At 39.9% G+C, this 17,789-nt stretch overlaps 4 protein-coding genes across 4 annotated transcripts; all 4 read left to right on the top strand.

Annotated features, from left to right (window-relative positions):
• The first annotated feature begins 190 nt into the window (after positions 1 to 190).
• ano6 (anoctamin 6) lies at positions 191 to 8,585 on the top strand. The gene is made up of 20 exons (XM_079454227.1): positions 191 to 473; positions 1,269 to 1,336; positions 1,477 to 1,605; positions 1,692 to 1,760; positions 1,968 to 2,237; positions 2,312 to 2,425; positions 2,958 to 3,073; positions 3,151 to 3,285; positions 3,660 to 3,765; positions 3,846 to 3,906; positions 4,296 to 4,441; positions 4,553 to 4,630; positions 5,004 to 5,229; positions 5,308 to 5,477; positions 5,750 to 5,847; positions 6,206 to 6,336; positions 6,425 to 6,630; positions 6,744 to 6,949; positions 7,042 to 7,147; positions 7,237 to 8,585. Exons 1-20 carry the CDS (start codon positions 392 to 394, stop codon positions 7,450 to 7,452), a joined length of 2,733 nt encoding a protein of 910 aa, XP_079310353.1. The 5' UTR covers positions 191 to 391; the 3' UTR covers positions 7,453 to 8,585.
• A 385-nt stretch (positions 8,586 to 8,970) lies between these two features.
• pwp1 (PWP1 homolog, endonuclein) lies at positions 8,971 to 13,035 on the top strand. Its single transcript, XM_079454254.1, has 15 exons — positions 8,971 to 9,159; positions 9,248 to 9,306; positions 9,388 to 9,581; positions 9,659 to 9,744; positions 10,162 to 10,258; positions 10,342 to 10,452; positions 10,581 to 10,705; positions 10,827 to 10,894; positions 10,972 to 11,068; positions 11,153 to 11,214; positions 11,326 to 11,437; positions 11,519 to 11,609; positions 11,703 to 11,824; positions 11,927 to 12,032; positions 12,109 to 13,035. Exons 1-15 carry the CDS (start codon positions 9,094 to 9,096, stop codon positions 12,195 to 12,197), a joined length of 1,485 nt encoding a protein of 494 aa, XP_079310380.1. The 5' UTR covers positions 8,971 to 9,093; the 3' UTR covers positions 12,198 to 13,035.
• A 367-nt stretch (positions 13,036 to 13,402) lies between these two features.
• mrpl42 (mitochondrial ribosomal protein L42) lies at positions 13,403 to 14,979 on the top strand. Its single transcript, XM_079454269.1, has 5 exons — positions 13,403 to 13,757; positions 13,916 to 13,979; positions 14,391 to 14,475; positions 14,567 to 14,727; positions 14,842 to 14,979. Exons 1-5 carry the CDS (start codon positions 13,679 to 13,681, stop codon positions 14,885 to 14,887), a joined length of 435 nt encoding a protein of 144 aa, XP_079310395.1. The 5' UTR covers positions 13,403 to 13,678; the 3' UTR covers positions 14,888 to 14,979.
• Positions 14,980 to 15,411: 432 nt separating this feature from the next.
• ube2nb (ubiquitin-conjugating enzyme E2Nb) lies at positions 15,412 to 17,472 on the top strand. Its single transcript, XM_079454267.1, has 4 exons — positions 15,412 to 15,547; positions 16,224 to 16,470; positions 16,551 to 16,691; positions 16,773 to 17,472. The coding sequence occupies exons 1-4, from the start codon at positions 15,518 to 15,520 to the stop codon at positions 16,817 to 16,819; spliced, it is 465 nt and encodes a 154-aa protein (XP_079310393.1). The 5' UTR covers positions 15,412 to 15,517; the 3' UTR covers positions 16,820 to 17,472.
• Positions 17,473 to 17,789: the final 317 nt, after the last annotated feature.

The following is a 17,789-nucleotide window of genomic DNA, read 5'->3' as shown; positions in this document are numbered from 1 at the left end:
TCCGTCAACGCTTCAACCTTAATAACAATGTGTCGAGATTCTCATTCACAGAGTTCAAATAACAAACGAACCGAACACATATAACTGTGTAACCCATTTAAAAACCATTGACTATTATAAAGCAAATACTTTCCCACTTTTGCTTAACTTCTTATCCAAAGGGGGAAATTCTGAGATTAATACAAAAGCGGAAACCGCAAAGTCTTACACAACAGAAAGTGTCATGCACAGATCTGACAAATAAGCCCCTGAAAGCCTCCTCCTCCCCGACCCCACCTACTCGAGCGAGTTCAGACTCGAAGAAAAACTTCACTTGACGCCTTTTGTTCTTTTAAACTATTTCGTATCGATGAATTGAACTTCACGTGATCTGTTGCATTAGTTTGTGAATATGAGTGACGCAGAAGAGAATGGGATTTTGGAGCTGGACTCGGAGGATGGGGACGTGGAGATGAGTCTGATGTCAGAAGTGGGTGAGTTGATTTCATGTCATCTCTCTCGTGTCTGATCTCTTGCGGACTTTGAGAGACAGGAAGAAGTTCTATTTAAATCACAAGTGTGAAATAATGTGAAACGCAGACAGGAAACTTTAATGGCTCACATGTATTTGCAATAGTCAGAGTAACACAAACATGTTCATAAACTAGAAAGACAGGGTGGGGACTTCATCTGAACTCTTAACTGATGGGAATATTATTTGCATCCTCGTTAAATACGTGTGTCGGGTTTTATCTGTAGGAATGGGGGCGTTTCTGGGTTAAGTGAGTTGTGCAGCTTGTTTTCAGACTGTTACTATGGACATTTTCCATCAGACCGGCAACATCTGGTTTTAGTTAAAGTTTCCCATTAAGGTTTGCAGCCTGTGTGTTTGTTTTGCTTGAGTTGTCCCATCACTGTAAGTCAACAGTAAATCTGAGAATCTCAAAGTGTTCACATGCTGTATGTCAACTCAGTAGTCTAATGTGCTGAGCCTTACTGTTGAATATAGAGGAAAATATGATTGCTCAGAGGTTTCTCTTTCAAAGCTCAAATGACGTTTATTTAAGTATCGACTTACTCTGAGATGTTTCTCCTAAAATTAGAAGAAATAAAATGCGAAACAAATGAGACTGTGGTTGGTGGTTAAAATGCACGAAGAGAACTTGCTATAGATTTCTGACTTCAGTTTTTATCTGCTGTCCCTTTAATCTCATGCATGTCTAGGAGATCTCATTCATGATTTTTCTCTCTGATGGGTTGCTGTTATGTTTTATGTTGTTTTTTCTCAGTTTATTCTGAAGAGTTGCCAACATACAAATCTGTTCCTAAAGGTCAAGCTGCACCAAAAGTTGAACGGGTTTGTTGAATTACTTTCCGTCCACATCTAAAGCAAAAAATCTGGATCAACTTTTTACACAAAACACATATTACATTCACGTTTATAAGTGAAGAAGTAACTGTTACAGCAAATTTGAGTTTCCTGTTGTTTGTTTGCAGACAGAGTTCAATGATAATCCAGATTCGTTGTTTTTTAATGATGGAAAGAGACGGGTTGACTTTGTTTTAGTCTATGAGGACGAGTCCAGAGCGGCATCTGGGAAGAAAGCTTCAATCTACAAAAGAAAAGTAAGACCCCATGAGTAAATGGAGCCAAATAATGAATGGGACACATTTGAATGATAGAAAAACACCTAATTTTGATTTCCACACAGCTGCGGAGGAGAGAATGTTTCGAAGGGAATTTGATGAATATGGGTGTGGAATTGGAAGCAACACAATCTGTAAGTTTGATGACCTGTTAGCGACTTATCATATGCAAAATCAATTTTCTTTGTTATTTCTAAGAACAAGCTTCCATTATAGATTATATCAGTTGAAGTGCAGTAGTCTGCCAGTAGAAAGGTGACATTAAATCCCATCTCAACCTGTTGAAAAGAACTGTAGGAATGCAACATCACAGATTATCTTCGCTCTGTGTTTTTTTGCAGGTGGTGGATGAGAAATTGTGTTTCGTGAAGGTGCACATGCCCTTTGACCTCCTGTGTACGTACGCTGAGGTCATGCACATCAAACTGCCCATTCAGCCCAATGATCTGGCCTCGAAATCAAACTTTATCACAAAGTTCTTCTACCCCGAGCAGGAGGTCCTCCTCAAAAAGACAAAGTTCTTCACCGCACCCTTCAGGAAAGATCAACTGCAGTATTTTTATATAAAGGACAGAGAGCTGTTCTTCACACCGGCTATGAGGAGCAGGATGGTACGTCTGAGGTCAAGGGCTGAGCTGATATGTTCATGTGTGGATGTGTGTTATGATGTATTGTTGTTTTGCAGGCGTATTACATCCTCAGTCGAGCTCCATATGATGTCAATGGAAATGTCAGGAAGTTTGGCATCTCTAAGCTGATGGATGCAGGCGTGTACAAGGCTGCGTACCCATTACATGATGTAAGTATCTTTGTCTTTTAAACATGCGGCATATAATGCTTGACTTTGCCAGTATGTGTGAATCTCTTCAGGGCAAAAAACATCATCAGGCCAAATTAATTGATTCAAATATAATATTACAAATATGTTTAAAAATATATTTTAATATTAAAACAAAATAAAATATTAAAAAAATATATGCATATTTTTCTATAATATAAAAATATTTTTGTATAAATTTTTGATTAAATTCAGATTTTATGAAATGAGCTGTACTGTTTTAATTTTTTCAAATAAGTCGACATTTATAATGTTTGGTTGTTTTAATGTTTTATGCTGACTCTCTGTTAGGGTTTATACTTAATACTTTTTTTCTTAGTTTTAATTTTATGTTAGTTCAGTAAAATGTAAATTTATTTTGTGACGGATCTATTAAATGTTTATCAACGTAGAGATGGGCCTCAAACCTTGAATGTTGTCAGTTGTAGTTGCTTTACAAACATTTTTTGAATGTTTTGTTTTTCGAGTGTTGTTTATGGTTTATGTGTTACAGTGCAGATTTAATGTGAAGTCGCAGGAGCCGGATTGTCCCAATGAAAGGTTTCTGCTGTATAATGAGTGGGCTCATCCCAAGAGCTTCTACAAGATGCAACCTCTCAATTTAATAAGGTGCAGATCTGTTTGTATGTGTGTTCTGCAGAATCTGATCACATGAGATCTGTCTGCTAACCCAACTCTGGTTTCAGGAAGTATTACGGAGAGAAGGTCGGTATTTATTTTGCCTGGCTGGGCTTCTATACGGTCATGTTGACTCTAGCTGCTGTGGTGGGACTCGGCTGTTTCATTTATGGATTCGCAACCAGAGAGAGCAGCACGTGGAGGTACAGACTTTATCTATGTTTTTTTGTTTGGAACCACATAATATTTGTTAAAAATTTGTCCCACAGCCTTCGGGGAACAAAAAATGCCCATTTTATTTCCCTCAAGAAAACTGTCCTGAATTACCAAAACAAACCTTAAAAAATTACATTCTAAAAAGGTTTTGTGACCTTAAAAATAGTAAACATTTCTTGAGCTGTTGGGACATCATCTGTGATGCAGTTTCGACACGTCCCACGGTTTCTAAAAACACTTCGACAGCTTACAGTTATGTATTTCCCAGAAAACTTGTATTCCTCACACGTTGGACTATATTTGATGTACATGTATGTGGATTTGCACTTTGTGACTGTGACTGTGTTCTCTGATTGTACAGCAAAGAGGTGTGTGACCCTATGATTGGTGGAAATATAATCATGTGCCCTCAGTGTGATGAGGACTGTCCGTACTGGAGGCTGAACATCACGTGTGAATCTTCGAAAGTGAGTCTGGCTATCAAACACACATGGACAGAGCTTTACACACCCGCAGGATGCTAATGTTTGTTTGTGTTTCTCCACAGAGATTGTGTATATTCGATAACTATGGGACGTTAGTGTTCGCTGTATTCATGTCAGTGTGGGGTGAGTGACATTTAACACGGACAACAGACCCACTATACATACCATCAATCATCAAGGTTATGTCATTACGGTTGTGGCCTACTCATTGGGTGTGACATTAACCTCAGATCACAGAACCACAGACAGACCTCAGTTCATTCATATACACACACACGGTTAGGCAACATCCAGTCACCCGATGAAATACACGTGGATGATTTGTGAGCCCAGAAATATAACTTCTGTCATCATTTATGCAGTGTAACTCAAAAAAGGATGTTTTGAGAAACACAACAGAAGTCAATTTGGGCAATTTGTAAATAACTCTGGTGACGTTTCTGAACCGGATTTCTACAGTAATCAACACATGATTTACAGTAAATGTAGATTTCTTGTGGTGTGTTTGACAGTGACGCTGTTTCTGGAGTTCTGGAAACGGTATCAGGCCGAGCTGGAACATGAGTGGGATACGGTGGAATACCTGCAGCAGGAGGAACAGCCGCGACCTGAATATGAGGCCAAATGTGTCTATGAAAGACTGAACCCTGTGACGCAGGTCAGAGTTTGACCGGATGCTGTGAATGGAGTTAATAATAAAACGAATTAACATCAGCTAATAACACAAACTCATCAACTGTCCGGTGAATGTGATGTGTGTTTCATACAGACCACAGACAGGGTTCCCTACACCGCCTGCGGGAAATGCATGAGAGTGTCGTGTGGCGTCGGCACAGTGTTATTCTGGGTAATATCTCTCGTTCTCTAATTATGTAGTTATTTATGTCAAATGATCTGGTCATCTGAAAGACAACATGACAGTAAAAAAGAGGAATTGTATATCTTTCATCAGTTTAAACAATAATGTTTGTTAAATCAATTGCTACATTTTATTAAAATGTTTTGAAAAACGTACATAAATAACACACTTTTTTCTGGGAAATTACAACTTCTGAAAAGGTAAACAGCCAGTTTTACTGTTGCAGTGGAGAAAATCAATTTTATCAATACAAACACAAAAAAATTAAAATACCAACTATGTTGCATTATCTGTAAACTGCCACAATTTAGACTTGTTTTCATTCACCTGGAAGACATTGATGTTTGTGTTGTTTGTATAGGTTCTGTTGATTATAGCATCAGTGGTCGGCGTGATCGTATACCGTCTGGCCATGTTCATCACTTTTTCCCAAAAGCTGCGCTCTGATCTAAAGGACCTTGAGCCGTTTAAAGAGTACGTGACTCCTCAGATGGCCACATCCATCTCGGCATCCGTCATCAGCCTCATCATCATCATGTTGCTCAACCACCTTTATGAGAAAGTGGCCATCTGGATCACAGATTTCGGTGAGAGACCAGAGCCGTGTTTTACACGCTGTGGGTAAAGTCATGCATTAAAAAATTGGATGGATTTGTGTGCTGCAGAGCTGCCACGGACCAAAACGGAATACGAGAACAGCCTGACGCTGAAGATGTTCCTCTTTCAGTTCGTGAACTATTACTCTTCCTGTTTCTACATCGCTTTCTTCAAGGGAAAGGTCGTGGGATATCCAGGGAAGCCTGTTTACTGGCTGGGAAAGTTTCGCAATGAGGAGGTGAGACGTTTCTGTAGAACCAATGGTTTACGCCTTTGAGATAAAAACCCATTTGAGTTCTGATGTGTTGTGGGGGGGCTGCTAGAACTGTATAGTTTTATTTAATGAACACTGCATAAAGGAGTTTATAGTCTGTCTGATATTTGACCTGTGTTTTGAATTGCATAATAATTGCTTATAGTCAATGTTTTCTTGTACAGCTGCTTTGTAACAAAAATTGTCAAAAGTTCTATATAAATAAAGCTGACTTGACTTGTGTTTGATGTGTTCAGTGTGATCCGGGTGGCTGTTTGACTGAACTCACCACACAACTGGCCATCATCATGACCGGAAAAGCAGTCTGGAACAACATACAGGAAGTCCTTCTACCGTGAGTATCATTCATGTCTTTTTAATATATTCATCGTATCTCCTATACATCAACGAGAATAAAATGAGAGCAGATGGAAAGTCTCATCTGAAAAAGAGTCTCACAAATGTGTCTGTCATGAGAGTTTGAGAAGAGACGTCAACAATGTGTCAAAATGAGCTCAGATTTGTCAAGTCTGCAATCAAAAGTCAATATTATTAAAGATCTCAGTATGAACTCATTCTGTACAAATGTACTCAAATTCAGATTATTTGACCTCCACGATCTACATCTATTTTACACCATTTACACAATTGCGATCTGATTGTTCTCCTTAACAATTTTAAACACCATTAATAAAACCAAATCATGTTTTTAGGTGGATAAAGAATCTTATATCGCGTCATTGCACTCAGGTGGGTTCAGAGAAAGTGATTCCACGCTGGGAACAGGACTATCAGCTCCAGCCAATGGGGAAGCTCGGTCTGTTTTATGAATATCTGGAGATGGGTGAGACATTACACCCATTGTAAAACATCATCATCCATTTAGCTGTTAGTATCAATTACAGAAGCCTCACCGGTTCTTTTCCCCACAGTGATCCAGTTTGGTTTTGTCACTCTGTTCGTGGCGTCTTTCCCGTTGGCTCCTCTCCTGGCGCTCTTCAATAATCTGTGTGAAATCCGCATTGACGCCTGGAAAATCACCACTCAGTACCGTCGGAGGGTTCCCGAAAAAGCCCAAGACATTGGAGCATGGCAGCCGATCCTGCAGGGGGTAGCCATTCTAGCCGTGGCCACAAATGTGCGTTCAGAGGACTTACAAATAAAGATTTAATTGTTTATTCAACCTCAGTATGATCTTGTTTATTTTGAGATAGATATTTTGAACAATGTCTTTGTGTATGTTCTCTGCAGGCTGCCATTATCGCGTTTACCTCTGACATGATTCCACGGCTGGTGTATTACTGGGGCTTTTCTGTGAGTCCCTATTCTGCAGGCACGACTCACACTATGGAGGGCTTCATCAACAGTTCACTGTCTGTCTTCAACACAGCAGACTTCACAAAAAAGGGCAGACCAAATGATGAAATCCTCAGGGCCAGCAATGTCAGCATGTGCAGGTGACAAGAAAACCTAAACAAGTGGAAACACTTGACTATAAAGACATGAAAGGAGAATGAACAATAAACAATAATCATTTGTTTTCACTCAGGTATCGCGATTTCAGGAATCCTCCGGGTCACTACTATGAGTATGACTTCAGTATGCAGTACTGGCACGTTATTGCTGCCAAACTGGCTTTCATGATCGTGGTGGAGGTCAGTGGCTTCTTCGGGTGATGTTGAACTTCATTCTTGGTGCTTTTGTTATGTTTAAATGTACATGTTGTTTTTCCGTCTCCTCTTAGCACATTGTTTATTTCACAAAGTTCATCCTGTCCTACATTATTCCTGATGTACCTGAAGCTCTGAAGGAACAGATCAAGCGACAGCGTTACGTGACGCAGGTGCTCCTGCATGAAACCAACATCAGACACTTCACTGAGCTCATAAAACCTGTGGCGGATAAAATTCACGATCAGGTCGACGATCCAGAGCTGGACCTTGACTTTGAAGATGCTTAATGTCTGTGAAGTCATTTCATACCATACATCATCTTTTACCCGACAGACCGACTGTGTCTTTAAACCTCAAACAATCTTTGCATAGTCATTTTCTTTCAGAGCGGCGTACAGGTATTGCACCTGCAGTAAAGTTCGTTCTTAACACAGATTTAGCCCAGATCTTTGAATGTGACCTAATACGTTAAGAAGTTGCACTTTTTAAATATCAAAGTCATGCTGAAAAATCAAGATTTATATTTTATACAGACCACTGAAATGTATTTAAACATGCCTACATTAACAAGTGTTTATAAGTACCACTGTAATGCTTTCGTTTGTAGTTACGTTCCATAGTGTTTTTGTAGCGCATCTGATGTAAATACCGTGGTATACGACATGGTAATACCCTACTATACATCAGAGTAAAATGTTATAGCCATCTGATAGAATCACTGTACCATCCACGCTGAAACAAACAGAGCCGTGTTCAAAGCTCTTATGAAATACCCCGGTAGCCCACTGGTTCTTGGGGCTTGTTGCTTTAATACATCAGTATAATTCTAATGGTTTCCATAACAGATAGCATTATGACACATCATCTGTTCATTAAGACCAGTACAGACTTTATGTAGTGTGTTTGGGTTTTATTCCAGTAGGATTTAATGGTGTTACATTTACATTTAGGCATTTGGCAGGCACTTTTATCCAAAGCGACTTTCATTGCATTATCCTTTAAATTTTACATAGGTATCTGCAATCCCCTGGGATCCAACCTACAACCTTGTGTTGTTAACGCACCACTGAGCTACAGGAAAGCTTCTGTTCTGTTGTTTCCCATCCACCGGAACCCATATACATTAAAGACGCACATTGACCATTATAGTTTTCATTAAAACCAATACAATTTCAATTATAACCATTAAATCCAGTATAATTTCTGTGATGTTTTTTCAGCAGTGATGGTTCAGTATTCTTCTGTTACAGTTCGTCTGGCCGTCGATTTGGCTGTTCTTCAACCGATGCATTTCATGCTTACAATGTTTGCCAATGCTACTGTTACTTTTTGTCAAATTGGATGATTACATATATACATATACTTGTACATGAATTTTCCAGAAAATGTATGTTTTCACAAATAAATGCTTTTGTTGTATAATATTCTGATGTTTCATTCATCAGTGCATTCTGAGGTAAACGTTTGGGGAATTAAAATGGGTAAATATGAAAAAATGAAGCACTGATACAGATTCTGATGCAGGCAACACAACAACTTAATTTACAATAATTAATCATTTCTATTCTACAAATAAAACAAATACAGGAACTTCAATGAGTAATATAATTTATATAATGTATAATGTTTACGTAAAATAAATATTTGTATGGCTGTTTTTTGACTTAATATTTGAATAAACTTTTGTTTCTTTTTTTTATTAAATTAAATTTTACGGTATTGAACAAACAATATTAACTTAAAATTTTCAAAAGGCAGACATATTAAATATTTGAATAAAAAAAACGTTTCAACAAATGTGTGACGCCATCAGCATGCGCCGTGCGCCGTGGTGTGACATCATCAGCAACGGGACGCACCGGGGAATCCTCGTGTTGTGGTCCTCATCAATCCACTTGTGTCGTTAAATGTGAATGAATAAATAAACGATGAGTTCTCAGATCACATGTGTCGGTTGGGTCAAGCGCGGAGTCGCTAAAGAAACGCCGGATAAAGTGAGTTGTGTCACGTGATCGTCTCATACTGTGTGTCTATTCACGTGTGTGTGTTTGAGATTTAACTGAATAAAACACATCACGACAGGTCGAGCTGAGTAAAGAAGAGCTGCAGCGCATCATATCAGAGGCCAGAGACGACCTCAGGTCAGACCTCACTCTTATATCTCATCATACAAGGCCAAATATATAACTCCTGGAATCAAATATTCTGTCTGATATCTTTAGGCACAGAGAGGATGAGGAGGGAGAGGATGATGAAGGTGTGGCTAGTGGTCTAGACATCAGTGAAGAAACATCAGCCGAAGCTTCATCTACAGCTGAAGATGTGGAGGATATAAAGCCGACAGTGAAAGAGGAGGAGGAGGAGGAGGATGAGCTCGCCGAGTACGGTCTGGATAAATATGATGAAGAGGATGATGGTGAGTGTCAGTCAGACCTGGAATTCGTCTTGCATCTGAACCTGAATTTCATGCTGATGTTATATCTCTTGACACAGAAACAACAAATCTTGGAGACAGTCTGGCAGGATTGACAATGTTCGGCACCAATGAGGAGGATCCTTATATCACCATCAAAGACACCGTGAGACACACTCGCACAGAAATGAAAGACCTTTGTCTCTTTATAGATCAAATTTGGTGTTTATGACAGGGCCACGAGTAACTGCATAAACTAGTGTGCTGTTTAAGCTATTGTCGAAGAATATGTATAGTCAGAACTGATCGGTCCGGCGCTGACGGAAGAGATGTGTTTTCAGCCGCTTCTTAAAGATTGATACAGAATCAGCTGATCTTGCAGCAGCGTGCAGACCATTCCACAAATGTGGAACCGATCCAGAGAAAATCTAATTTATCATTTATTTTCAACCTCAGACATTTCAATTTACTCAAGATAAACAGGTTTTTGTCACACGTATCATAACATAGTGCAGTACATCACAGCTCCGTACACTCTGCTTTACTTTTCAATCCGGTCCAATTCGTATATTTGATTTTGTAGGATCAGTACGAGCGGGAGGATTTTCAGATCAAACCCACGGATAACCTGGTCCTTGCTGGTCGAGCCGAGCGTGACTGCTGTAACCTGGAGATCTACGGTAACCAGCGTCTCCGATCTACTCACTCTTACAGAAATTGTAATCTCTTCTGTTCATTCACTCGTGCGTTGTGTTTTTGTCAGTGTATAACTCAGCGGGAGATTCTCTGTATGTTCATCATGACATTATGCTGCCCGCGTACCCGCTGTGTGTGGAGTGGCTGAACTTTGACCCCAATCCAGAGGAAGCCCAAGGTAAATATTTATTACATCAGATGTCACCTGGAAACTTGGATGATGGATTTAATCAAGAGCTTTATTGTTGTTGTCTTGGATTCGGATTGGTCAGCGAGTCTTCACATGGAGTGTGTTTCGTTCCTCAGGGAATTATGCAGCCGTGGGGAACATGACGCCTGTCATTGACGTGTGGGATTTAGATGTTGTGGATTGTTTGGAACCGGCGTTCTCACTGGGCAGCAAAACAAAGAAAAAGAAGAAGTCAAAGAAGGTTTCTGATCATATTAACTACAAGCATGTCTTAATTTATTTTACCCAGCTCTATTACGGATCAGAGGAACACAGAACATGTCAAGAGTTTCTGTGTTATGTGATGTGTGTTTGTGTTCTAGAAAGCGGCCGAGCCTGTGGATAGTCACTCCGATGCGGTTTTGGATCTTTCCTGGAACAAAGTGGTCGGGTGAGTTTTTCTACATTACAGTGATTCTCTCCCGCTGCGCTCGCAGTCTGGTCTGATGTGATGTTCCTCATGTGCAGGAACGTTCTGGGGAGCGCTTCTGCAGATGAGAGCGTGATTCTGTGGGATTTACAGCAGGGCAAACCAGCAGCAACGCTCACAAAACACACAGATAAGGTAGAAAAACACACGGCACGGCCGGTCAGATGAATTGGGTTCTGCTGACGGTCGGGTATCTGAATCATTTCCCTTGTGTTGCAGGTCCAGACTTTGAAGTTTCACCCATTTGAGGCTCAGACTCTCCTCACTGGATCATATGACAAGTAAACACAACCTTCAATCTGCTGACATCACTCACGTTCTTAATATCTGAGCGATCAGTGCTCAGAGTGACGGCGATCCTGTCCACTCAGAGCTGTCTTTGTGCGTCACAGGTCTGCGATTCTGTACGACTGCCGCAGTCCAGACAACAGCCATCGGATCTGGAGGTTTAGCGGGCAGGTCGAGCGTGTGATTTGGGATCATTTCTCTCCCTGTCACTTTCTGGTGAGGCGTTTGGTCATTCTGGTGTGTTCGCTGCTTTTATGTTTTTTTACTATTGTTTGAACGCATCTTTCTCTCTTTCAGGTGAGTACAGAAGATGGATTCATCTACTGTCTGGACGCTCGATCGGATAAGCCTGTGTTTTCTCTGAGGGCTCATGATGGAGAGATATCAGGTCTGCGGCTGATCTCGCTTCATCTTATACCTCATTGTGTGGGTTATATGGAGGTCTGATGCGCGAGTGTGTGTTGTTGTCTGATCTCGGTAGGTATGGAGTTGAGCAGTCAGATCCGTGGTTGTCTGGTCACATCTTCCGCGGACAAGCATGTGAAGATCTGGGACATTCTTGGAGACAAACCCAACCTCATCCACTCCAGAGACATGAAAATGGTACTAAAATGTGTTGTTTAAACATGTGATGTGCAGATCTTGAGTATGCAAATTATAATGCGAGTATGCGGTACAGTGTTATAGTACATCTGTGTGTTTTAGGGTGTGATGTTCTGCTCCGCCTGTTGTCCTGATCTCCCGTTCGTGTATGCGTTTGGAGGGCAGCGGGAAGGTCTGCGTGTGTGGGACATCAGTGATGTAGCTGCTGGTATGAAACTCCGGCCGCAAGGGTTTTCTGTGTTTGTAAGATTGAATGATGCTCAAAATAATTTCTTTATTTCCAGTGGTCAAGGTTTTCGGCAGTCGGGAACATTTGGTGGCAAACACGGTCTCTGGCGCCTCCAGCAGTGGCACATCAGACATGGAGGTCTAGTACTTCAATTGTCTCCTTCCACAATGATGTGGTAGTGAATGACAGCGCAGGAGGCGGAAAACCACAATCATGATTGTTTCATTGCCGATGAGATGAACAGTGACTGTGTCCATATATGAAACATATTAATACCATCATATGAAGGGATGTGATAAGATTCTGTCTGTGTTGTGAAGTCATGTGCAGGCATCAAACATTCTCTGTCTCCCTCTGACAAATGTCTGATTCTTTCCTACACTAAGGATAACGTCTCTCTTCACAGAAAAGATTGAACTAAATTTCCATATTCCACTGTTCATGAGGTGTATAAATATTGGTGATATATACTTTCTAACAGACCTATTGTTGTGCTATTGCTGGTTTATAAAATGGTTTGTATGTTGTTTAGGAAGCAACGGTAAATAAAACCATCAAAGATAATTGAACTACAGGGAACTACAGTCTTACTCCATTAATGCGATATATAGTAAAATACATAGATTTGGGGTTTAAATAGATTTCTACGTATGTTTTACTGCCTCCCAGTGGTCTTCACAGGTAATGCTACTAACAGCCACTTAAAAAAATTTTTCCTAAAATTTATATTCAAAAATAAGAGCTTAAATGTGCCTGCCTATTTCCTCCTTGGTTGAATCCCATGTATATAATCATATTTATATATATATATATGAAAAAGTCATTAGTTCCCTTTCAAATACGAGTCTTTTATGAAAGACGTTCTTATTTAGAATTCGAGTTCTTCTAGGTCTTTTTGTCCTTGTATATATTTTTTTTAATATAGATTTGACATCTCTCGAATTTGTGCATGTGTTGTTAAAATAAATGTTGTTTTTAGTACAACTGTCAGTTTTATAATAGTTTGTCAAGCAAAAACATTAGACTTGTGACGCCTAATGTGTCCGCATCATATGCTACAGTGCCCTTTTGTCGCCACTGATGTTATTCTGCGCCATCCAGTGGGCTACATTGGTATTGCAGAAAGTTACCGTTAGATTTCAATATTCAACAGAAAATTATTGTAGTAAGGAGTCATGTCTATCGTTAACGTATAATGCATTTTAACTTGCATTCAAATGTATTTTACGGTACCTGTTATCGTTGTTGATTCGAATAATAAGAAAAATACGCCACAGCATTTTGTTTCCTACCCGGAGGAATATTTGTGTTGCGCACGGAAATAAATGCGATAGAAGGGCTGATCCCCAGTGTTTTGCCAGATTTATATGCTAGAGGTCGCTCCGTGGCTCAAATTGCGAAATATTCGATTCAGTTGTATTCAAATTTCAACAAATATTAAGATTCCCGCTGGATCGTCAGAAAATTAAGGAATCACTCACGAAAAACACTGAAATGGGGAAAACGATTATTTTTTAATACATCGATAAATGTAATAACAAACCCTGACATTACAGCTTCGCTCCTCCCACCTCGGGTAGGAATGACATTTCCTCTTTCACCAGTTCAGTTCAGTGTGTGAAAGCATGGCGTCGGGTCACATTAGCAGGTTGAGTCATTTGTTTAATCGTATTTGCTGTAGCAGAAATGTAAGGCATTTTAGAGGTAAGTGGGGATGAAGTAAAGCAATTATACATTTTTAACACTCGATATTAAGTGTGTAATGTGTTGTTGTTATTTCTATGTGCTTCTGCAAACAGCCACGGTGTTTGCTTAATTTACTGCTCTTACATTTTGTAATGTACTTACTTTAAATGTTCTAGCTGGAGCTGTTTTGACATCTCACAACAAGTCAGATGTTAGTGGTCCATTCTTCGACAACAACAGGTGACTATTTTCCTTCCATGTAGAGCAAAAGACTGTCAACTGTGATTGTGCTATTCAAGATTAGATTAGATTAGATTAGATTAGATTAGATTAGATTCAACTTTATTGTCATTACACATATACAAGTACAGTGTAACGAAATGTAGTTTAGGTCTAACCAGAAGTGCAATTAGCAAGTCCAAGATATACAGTTAGAATAAATACAGAATACAAACTAGTATTATCACAATTTGCAGGTACAATTTATAAATGTGAAATTCAACATTGTGACTCGGAATAAATGATGTAATTTTATATGTTAAGTATTACATTGGAGTAGTTTATATTGTGTTGTCTATAATATATTCTGCTAGAATGTCTATAATATAATGATGTGCATTATTTCATCACATGGGATTTGTTTTATTTCAGTAATGTGGAGATAGGAGTGACCTCTGATGGCAAAACAATAGTATGTTTCCATCCATCTGCAGACATCCCTTATGAGCTGACACAGGTAGATGTGACAACCCACAGTTTCTATGAATCTACACAAATCCTCCAGCAGCACCTAGAAAACATGCTTGTGTGGTTAATCTGTTTTTCAGCCGATTCCCCGCCCTCACGCCCTCAATGAAACAGAAACACATGATCAGGTGCTCAAAGCCAGACTGAGTAAAGAAGTTCTACATGACAAACAGGCTCCAACTATAGAGGAACTTAGCAAGATGTTCTACACCACCAAACACCGCTGGTACCCAGTGGGACAGTAAGTCATCATTCTTTTAAAGCAAACTTCCATCATTAACACATGTTTATTCTATAGATGTGGTAGTGGTGTTGGCATTATTAAATTGCTTGTGTTTTCTGTTTTTCACGGCAGGTATCACACCAGACGCAGAAACAGAAACCCACCCAAAGACAGATAGTTCTGGATTGTTCTTCCTTCTCTGATGTCTGTTTAGAACAGGATTTTTTTGTATATGTACTACGACACATTAAATTAAACTCCTAAATCAGCTTGATGATTATTGTCATTCAATTCCAATATTTTTGTATTTTGCATGATGTTTTTACTACAGTTATTGTTTTATACGTGTAGCTGTTTTAACTCTAAATAAGATTAAAACATCGCCCTAACTCATTGTAGTGCAATATGATTTATGATAAAATAGCAAGAGAGGCCATAAGTGTGTCCCTGGTATCATTGCATTCTTTTTAAATAGCATTATTTAAATATTTGTTTAGGTAAATAAATATATTGATATTTCCCTTTGTATGCATAGAGAAAACTGTGAGGTGAGACTGTGAGCCACGTAAGGCTAAATTTAGAAATCAGATTTAACAAATTATTTATTTACATAGAGTTAAAAATATGACGCTATAAAAAGCAAAAAGAGAAAACAATGCGTTTAGTGAAAATAAAACTACATTTCCCAGAAGGAAAAGAACCGAGTCTGTTGATGACGTTATTACCGGAAGAGTTGCGCGCAGGCGCTGTCGATCCTAACGCCAGGAGTAGGGAGCGGGCCACGGCTCAAAGAGCAGTATAAAACGACATGGCTGGATTGCCCCGCAGGATCATTAAGGTATAAATCTAAATCACGATTATTTTATATGCTCCGTTATTTTGATGCGCTGCAAAAGCGATGCGATGAAAATAAGTGTTAATCCGCACGTGCTAGTGGCCCCCGCTCGCGCTGCAGCAGGGTTGTCTCCCGCGCGGTCACTATTATAGATATAAACATTTCATAAAACATGATTTAATAACCTTCATGAAAAGAGTTGCGCTGTACGGTGTTTTCAGATCTCTCTGGTTTGTTTGTGAGGCAGTGTTTTAAATAATCAGAGGCGCTGTTATTACGTCACAAGAGATTCTGGGTGTGTTTATAAAGCTTTCTGCATGACGCATTAACATGTTAGCACTGCGATGGAAACTCTGCAAATGAGTTTGTGTAGATTTGATCCCACATTTAAATAAATCTCCCACGTTCCACGTCAAGCTGTCTTTTAGCTGTCATTTTTAATACAGTTAACCTGACAGGCTTATTATTTATACAATGCTCGTTTGAAATGAAACTGAACTTATTTCCAAAATATTGAACAATTTGAATAACGTTTTATATCCTAAAAAATTGCCTTAGCTACAGTACATGTTGTACATGTTTTGTATTGTGATTTACTTTTACAGCCCTTGTTGTGCTTAAGCGGCCAATCAGATTTGATCTGACAGGTTTTGTGTCATACGTGGGTGTGTCTCTGTAGGAAACGCAGCGCTTGATGGCCGAGCCTGTACCTGGTATCAAGGCAGAGCCGGATGATGGGAACGCGCGATATTTCCACGTGGTCATCGCCGGTCCTCAGGATTCACCCTTTGAAGGCGGAACGTTTAAACTGGAGCTGTTCCTCCCGGAGGAGTACCCCATGGCTGCTCCGAAGGTCCGTTTCATGACCAAAATCTACCACCCCAACGTAGACAAGCTGGGCAGGATTTGTCTTGACATTTTGAAAGGTGCGTGCTTGTTCGTTCACTCTCACCCGTGTGGAAATACACCCGTGTGGCCACTTCTAAACGTCTGTTTGTCGTTGTAGATAAATGGTCTCCGGCTCTGCAGATCCGTACGGTGCTGCTGTCGATCCAGGCCCTGCTGAGCGCTCCGAACCCTGACGATCCGCTGGCAAATGATGTAGCCGAACAGTGGAAGAGCAACGAGGCTCAAGCCATCGAGACAGGTGCGTGCGTCCTCTATGAGTTTCTCAGCCATCATAAATATTCAAGAAATGAGAATCTGAGTCCTTTCATCTCTCTTACAGCCAGAACATGGACCAGGCTGTATGCTGGAAACAACATCGAGGTTTAGAAGAAGAAGAGACGTCAGCGAGGGTGGAACAATCTCCTCCTGTCTTCTATTGCATTTAAGGACACTTTCTCAGACAAATAATAAACGGCAACAGAAAAAAAATATGATTCAAAACCAACTACTGCAGCCCATCGGGTGAGTGTATGATGTGTCAGTGAGTGGCTGTTCCCGGATCAGCACAGAGCTAACGTTCGCTCCAATATTTGATCTTTCTGGCTTCGTGTGGTGACGGTCTGGAGTTTCTCACGGTCAATTCGCTGTGGCTGGTCTGAAAGTGTAGTTCAGTCTATCACACAATCGCTTTGACTGGCTTTGTGCTCCAGGCCCTGCACCGGGTGGATGGGTCATCTTTTTTTTGTAACGGGGCGTAGAGGGGGGCTGTTAACGTGGGTCGCATTATCTCGCATATATGCTGCTGCTTGGTCAGGGACGATATGATGTGAATTTTTTACTTTTTTCTTTCCGTGAAACTCTTCAGCATGTAGTGAACCCGTGAACATCATACCTGACACATCCTGCTCTGATGTTGTTGTATTCCAAACGAAGCTTGTGTATGTGAGTGTGCGTGTGTTTGTGTGGAATCTGTATGACCTGTCTGGGAAAATTTAATCTGTACATGTTCAGTTTTAGTAAAAATATTTTTTGTTATGTTATTTGGTTTGATCTCTTTATTTCAAGAGTGTTTCTCAGATTCAAAGCTGAAAATGAAATGTCATATAGATTTTCTATGCTTTCAGTCTGTTATTTTGCAACCTGCTTATAAAATGTCTCTTACTTCAGAAACTATATGCTCAAGTCTTACTTTTCAGCCGTCAACCAGCTGCCATATAGAACAAATTTGCATCAGATGAAATCAACTCCTGCCCCTTTTGTTAAAAATCTGTTTTATTACTAATGTCTCATGACACAAGCCATGTAGGTTGTAAATGCCGTTACATGTTGACTATAAACAGTGGCAAAACATTTTATT

This window comes from Barbatula barbatula (genome assembly GCF_947034865.1).
Source record: "Barbatula barbatula genome assembly, chromosome: 4".
NCBI classification, from domain to species: domain Eukaryota; kingdom Metazoa; phylum Chordata; class Actinopteri; order Cypriniformes; family Nemacheilidae; genus Barbatula; species Barbatula barbatula.
The sequence above is the reverse complement of the archived record's forward strand: the minus strand, read 5'-3'. Positions and strand labels throughout refer to the sequence as shown.

Coding starts and splice junctions, on each gene's coding strand:
- ube2nb (XM_079454267.1), top strand. CDS start 15,518: ATGGCTGGATTGCCCCGCAGGATCATTAAG. Junction 16,471..16,550: donor TTGTCTTGACATTTTGAAAG/GTGCGTGCTTGT, acceptor TTGTCGTTGTAG/ATAAATGGTCTCCGGCTCTG. Junction 16,692..16,772: donor GGCTCAAGCCATCGAGACAG/GTGCGTGCGTCC, acceptor TCTCTCTTACAG/CCAGAACATGGACCAGGCTG.
- mrpl42 (XM_079454269.1), top strand. CDS start 13,679: ATGGCGTCGGGTCACATTAGCAGGTTGAGTCATTTGTTTAATCGTATT. Junction 13,980..14,390: donor CCATTCTTCGACAACAACAG/GTGACTATTTTC, acceptor GTTTTATTTCAG/TAATGTGGAGATAGGAGTGA. Junction 14,728..14,841: donor CGCTGGTACCCAGTGGGACA/GTAAGTCATCAT, acceptor TTTTCACGGCAG/GTATCACACCAGACGCAGAA.
- pwp1 (XM_079454254.1), top strand. CDS start 9,094: ATGAGTTCTCAGATCACATGTGTCGGTTGGGTCAAGCGCGGAGTCGCT. Junction 9,307..9,387: donor GAGGCCAGAGACGACCTCAG/GTCAGACCTCAC, acceptor TGATATCTTTAG/GCACAGAGAGGATGAGGAGG. Junction 11,825..11,926: donor ACTCCAGAGACATGAAAATG/GTACTAAAATGT, acceptor TGTGTGTTTTAG/GGTGTGATGTTCTGCTCCGC.
- ano6 (XM_079454227.1), top strand. CDS start 392: ATGAGTGACGCAGAAGAGAATGGGATTTTGGAGCTGGACTCGGAGGAT. Junction 1,606..1,691: donor CTTCAATCTACAAAAGAAAA/GTAAGACCCCAT, acceptor ATTTCCACACAG/CTGCGGAGGAGAGAATGTTT. Junction 2,426..2,957: donor CTGCGTACCCATTACATGAT/GTAAGTATCTTT, acceptor TATGTGTTACAG/TGCAGATTTAATGTGAAGTC.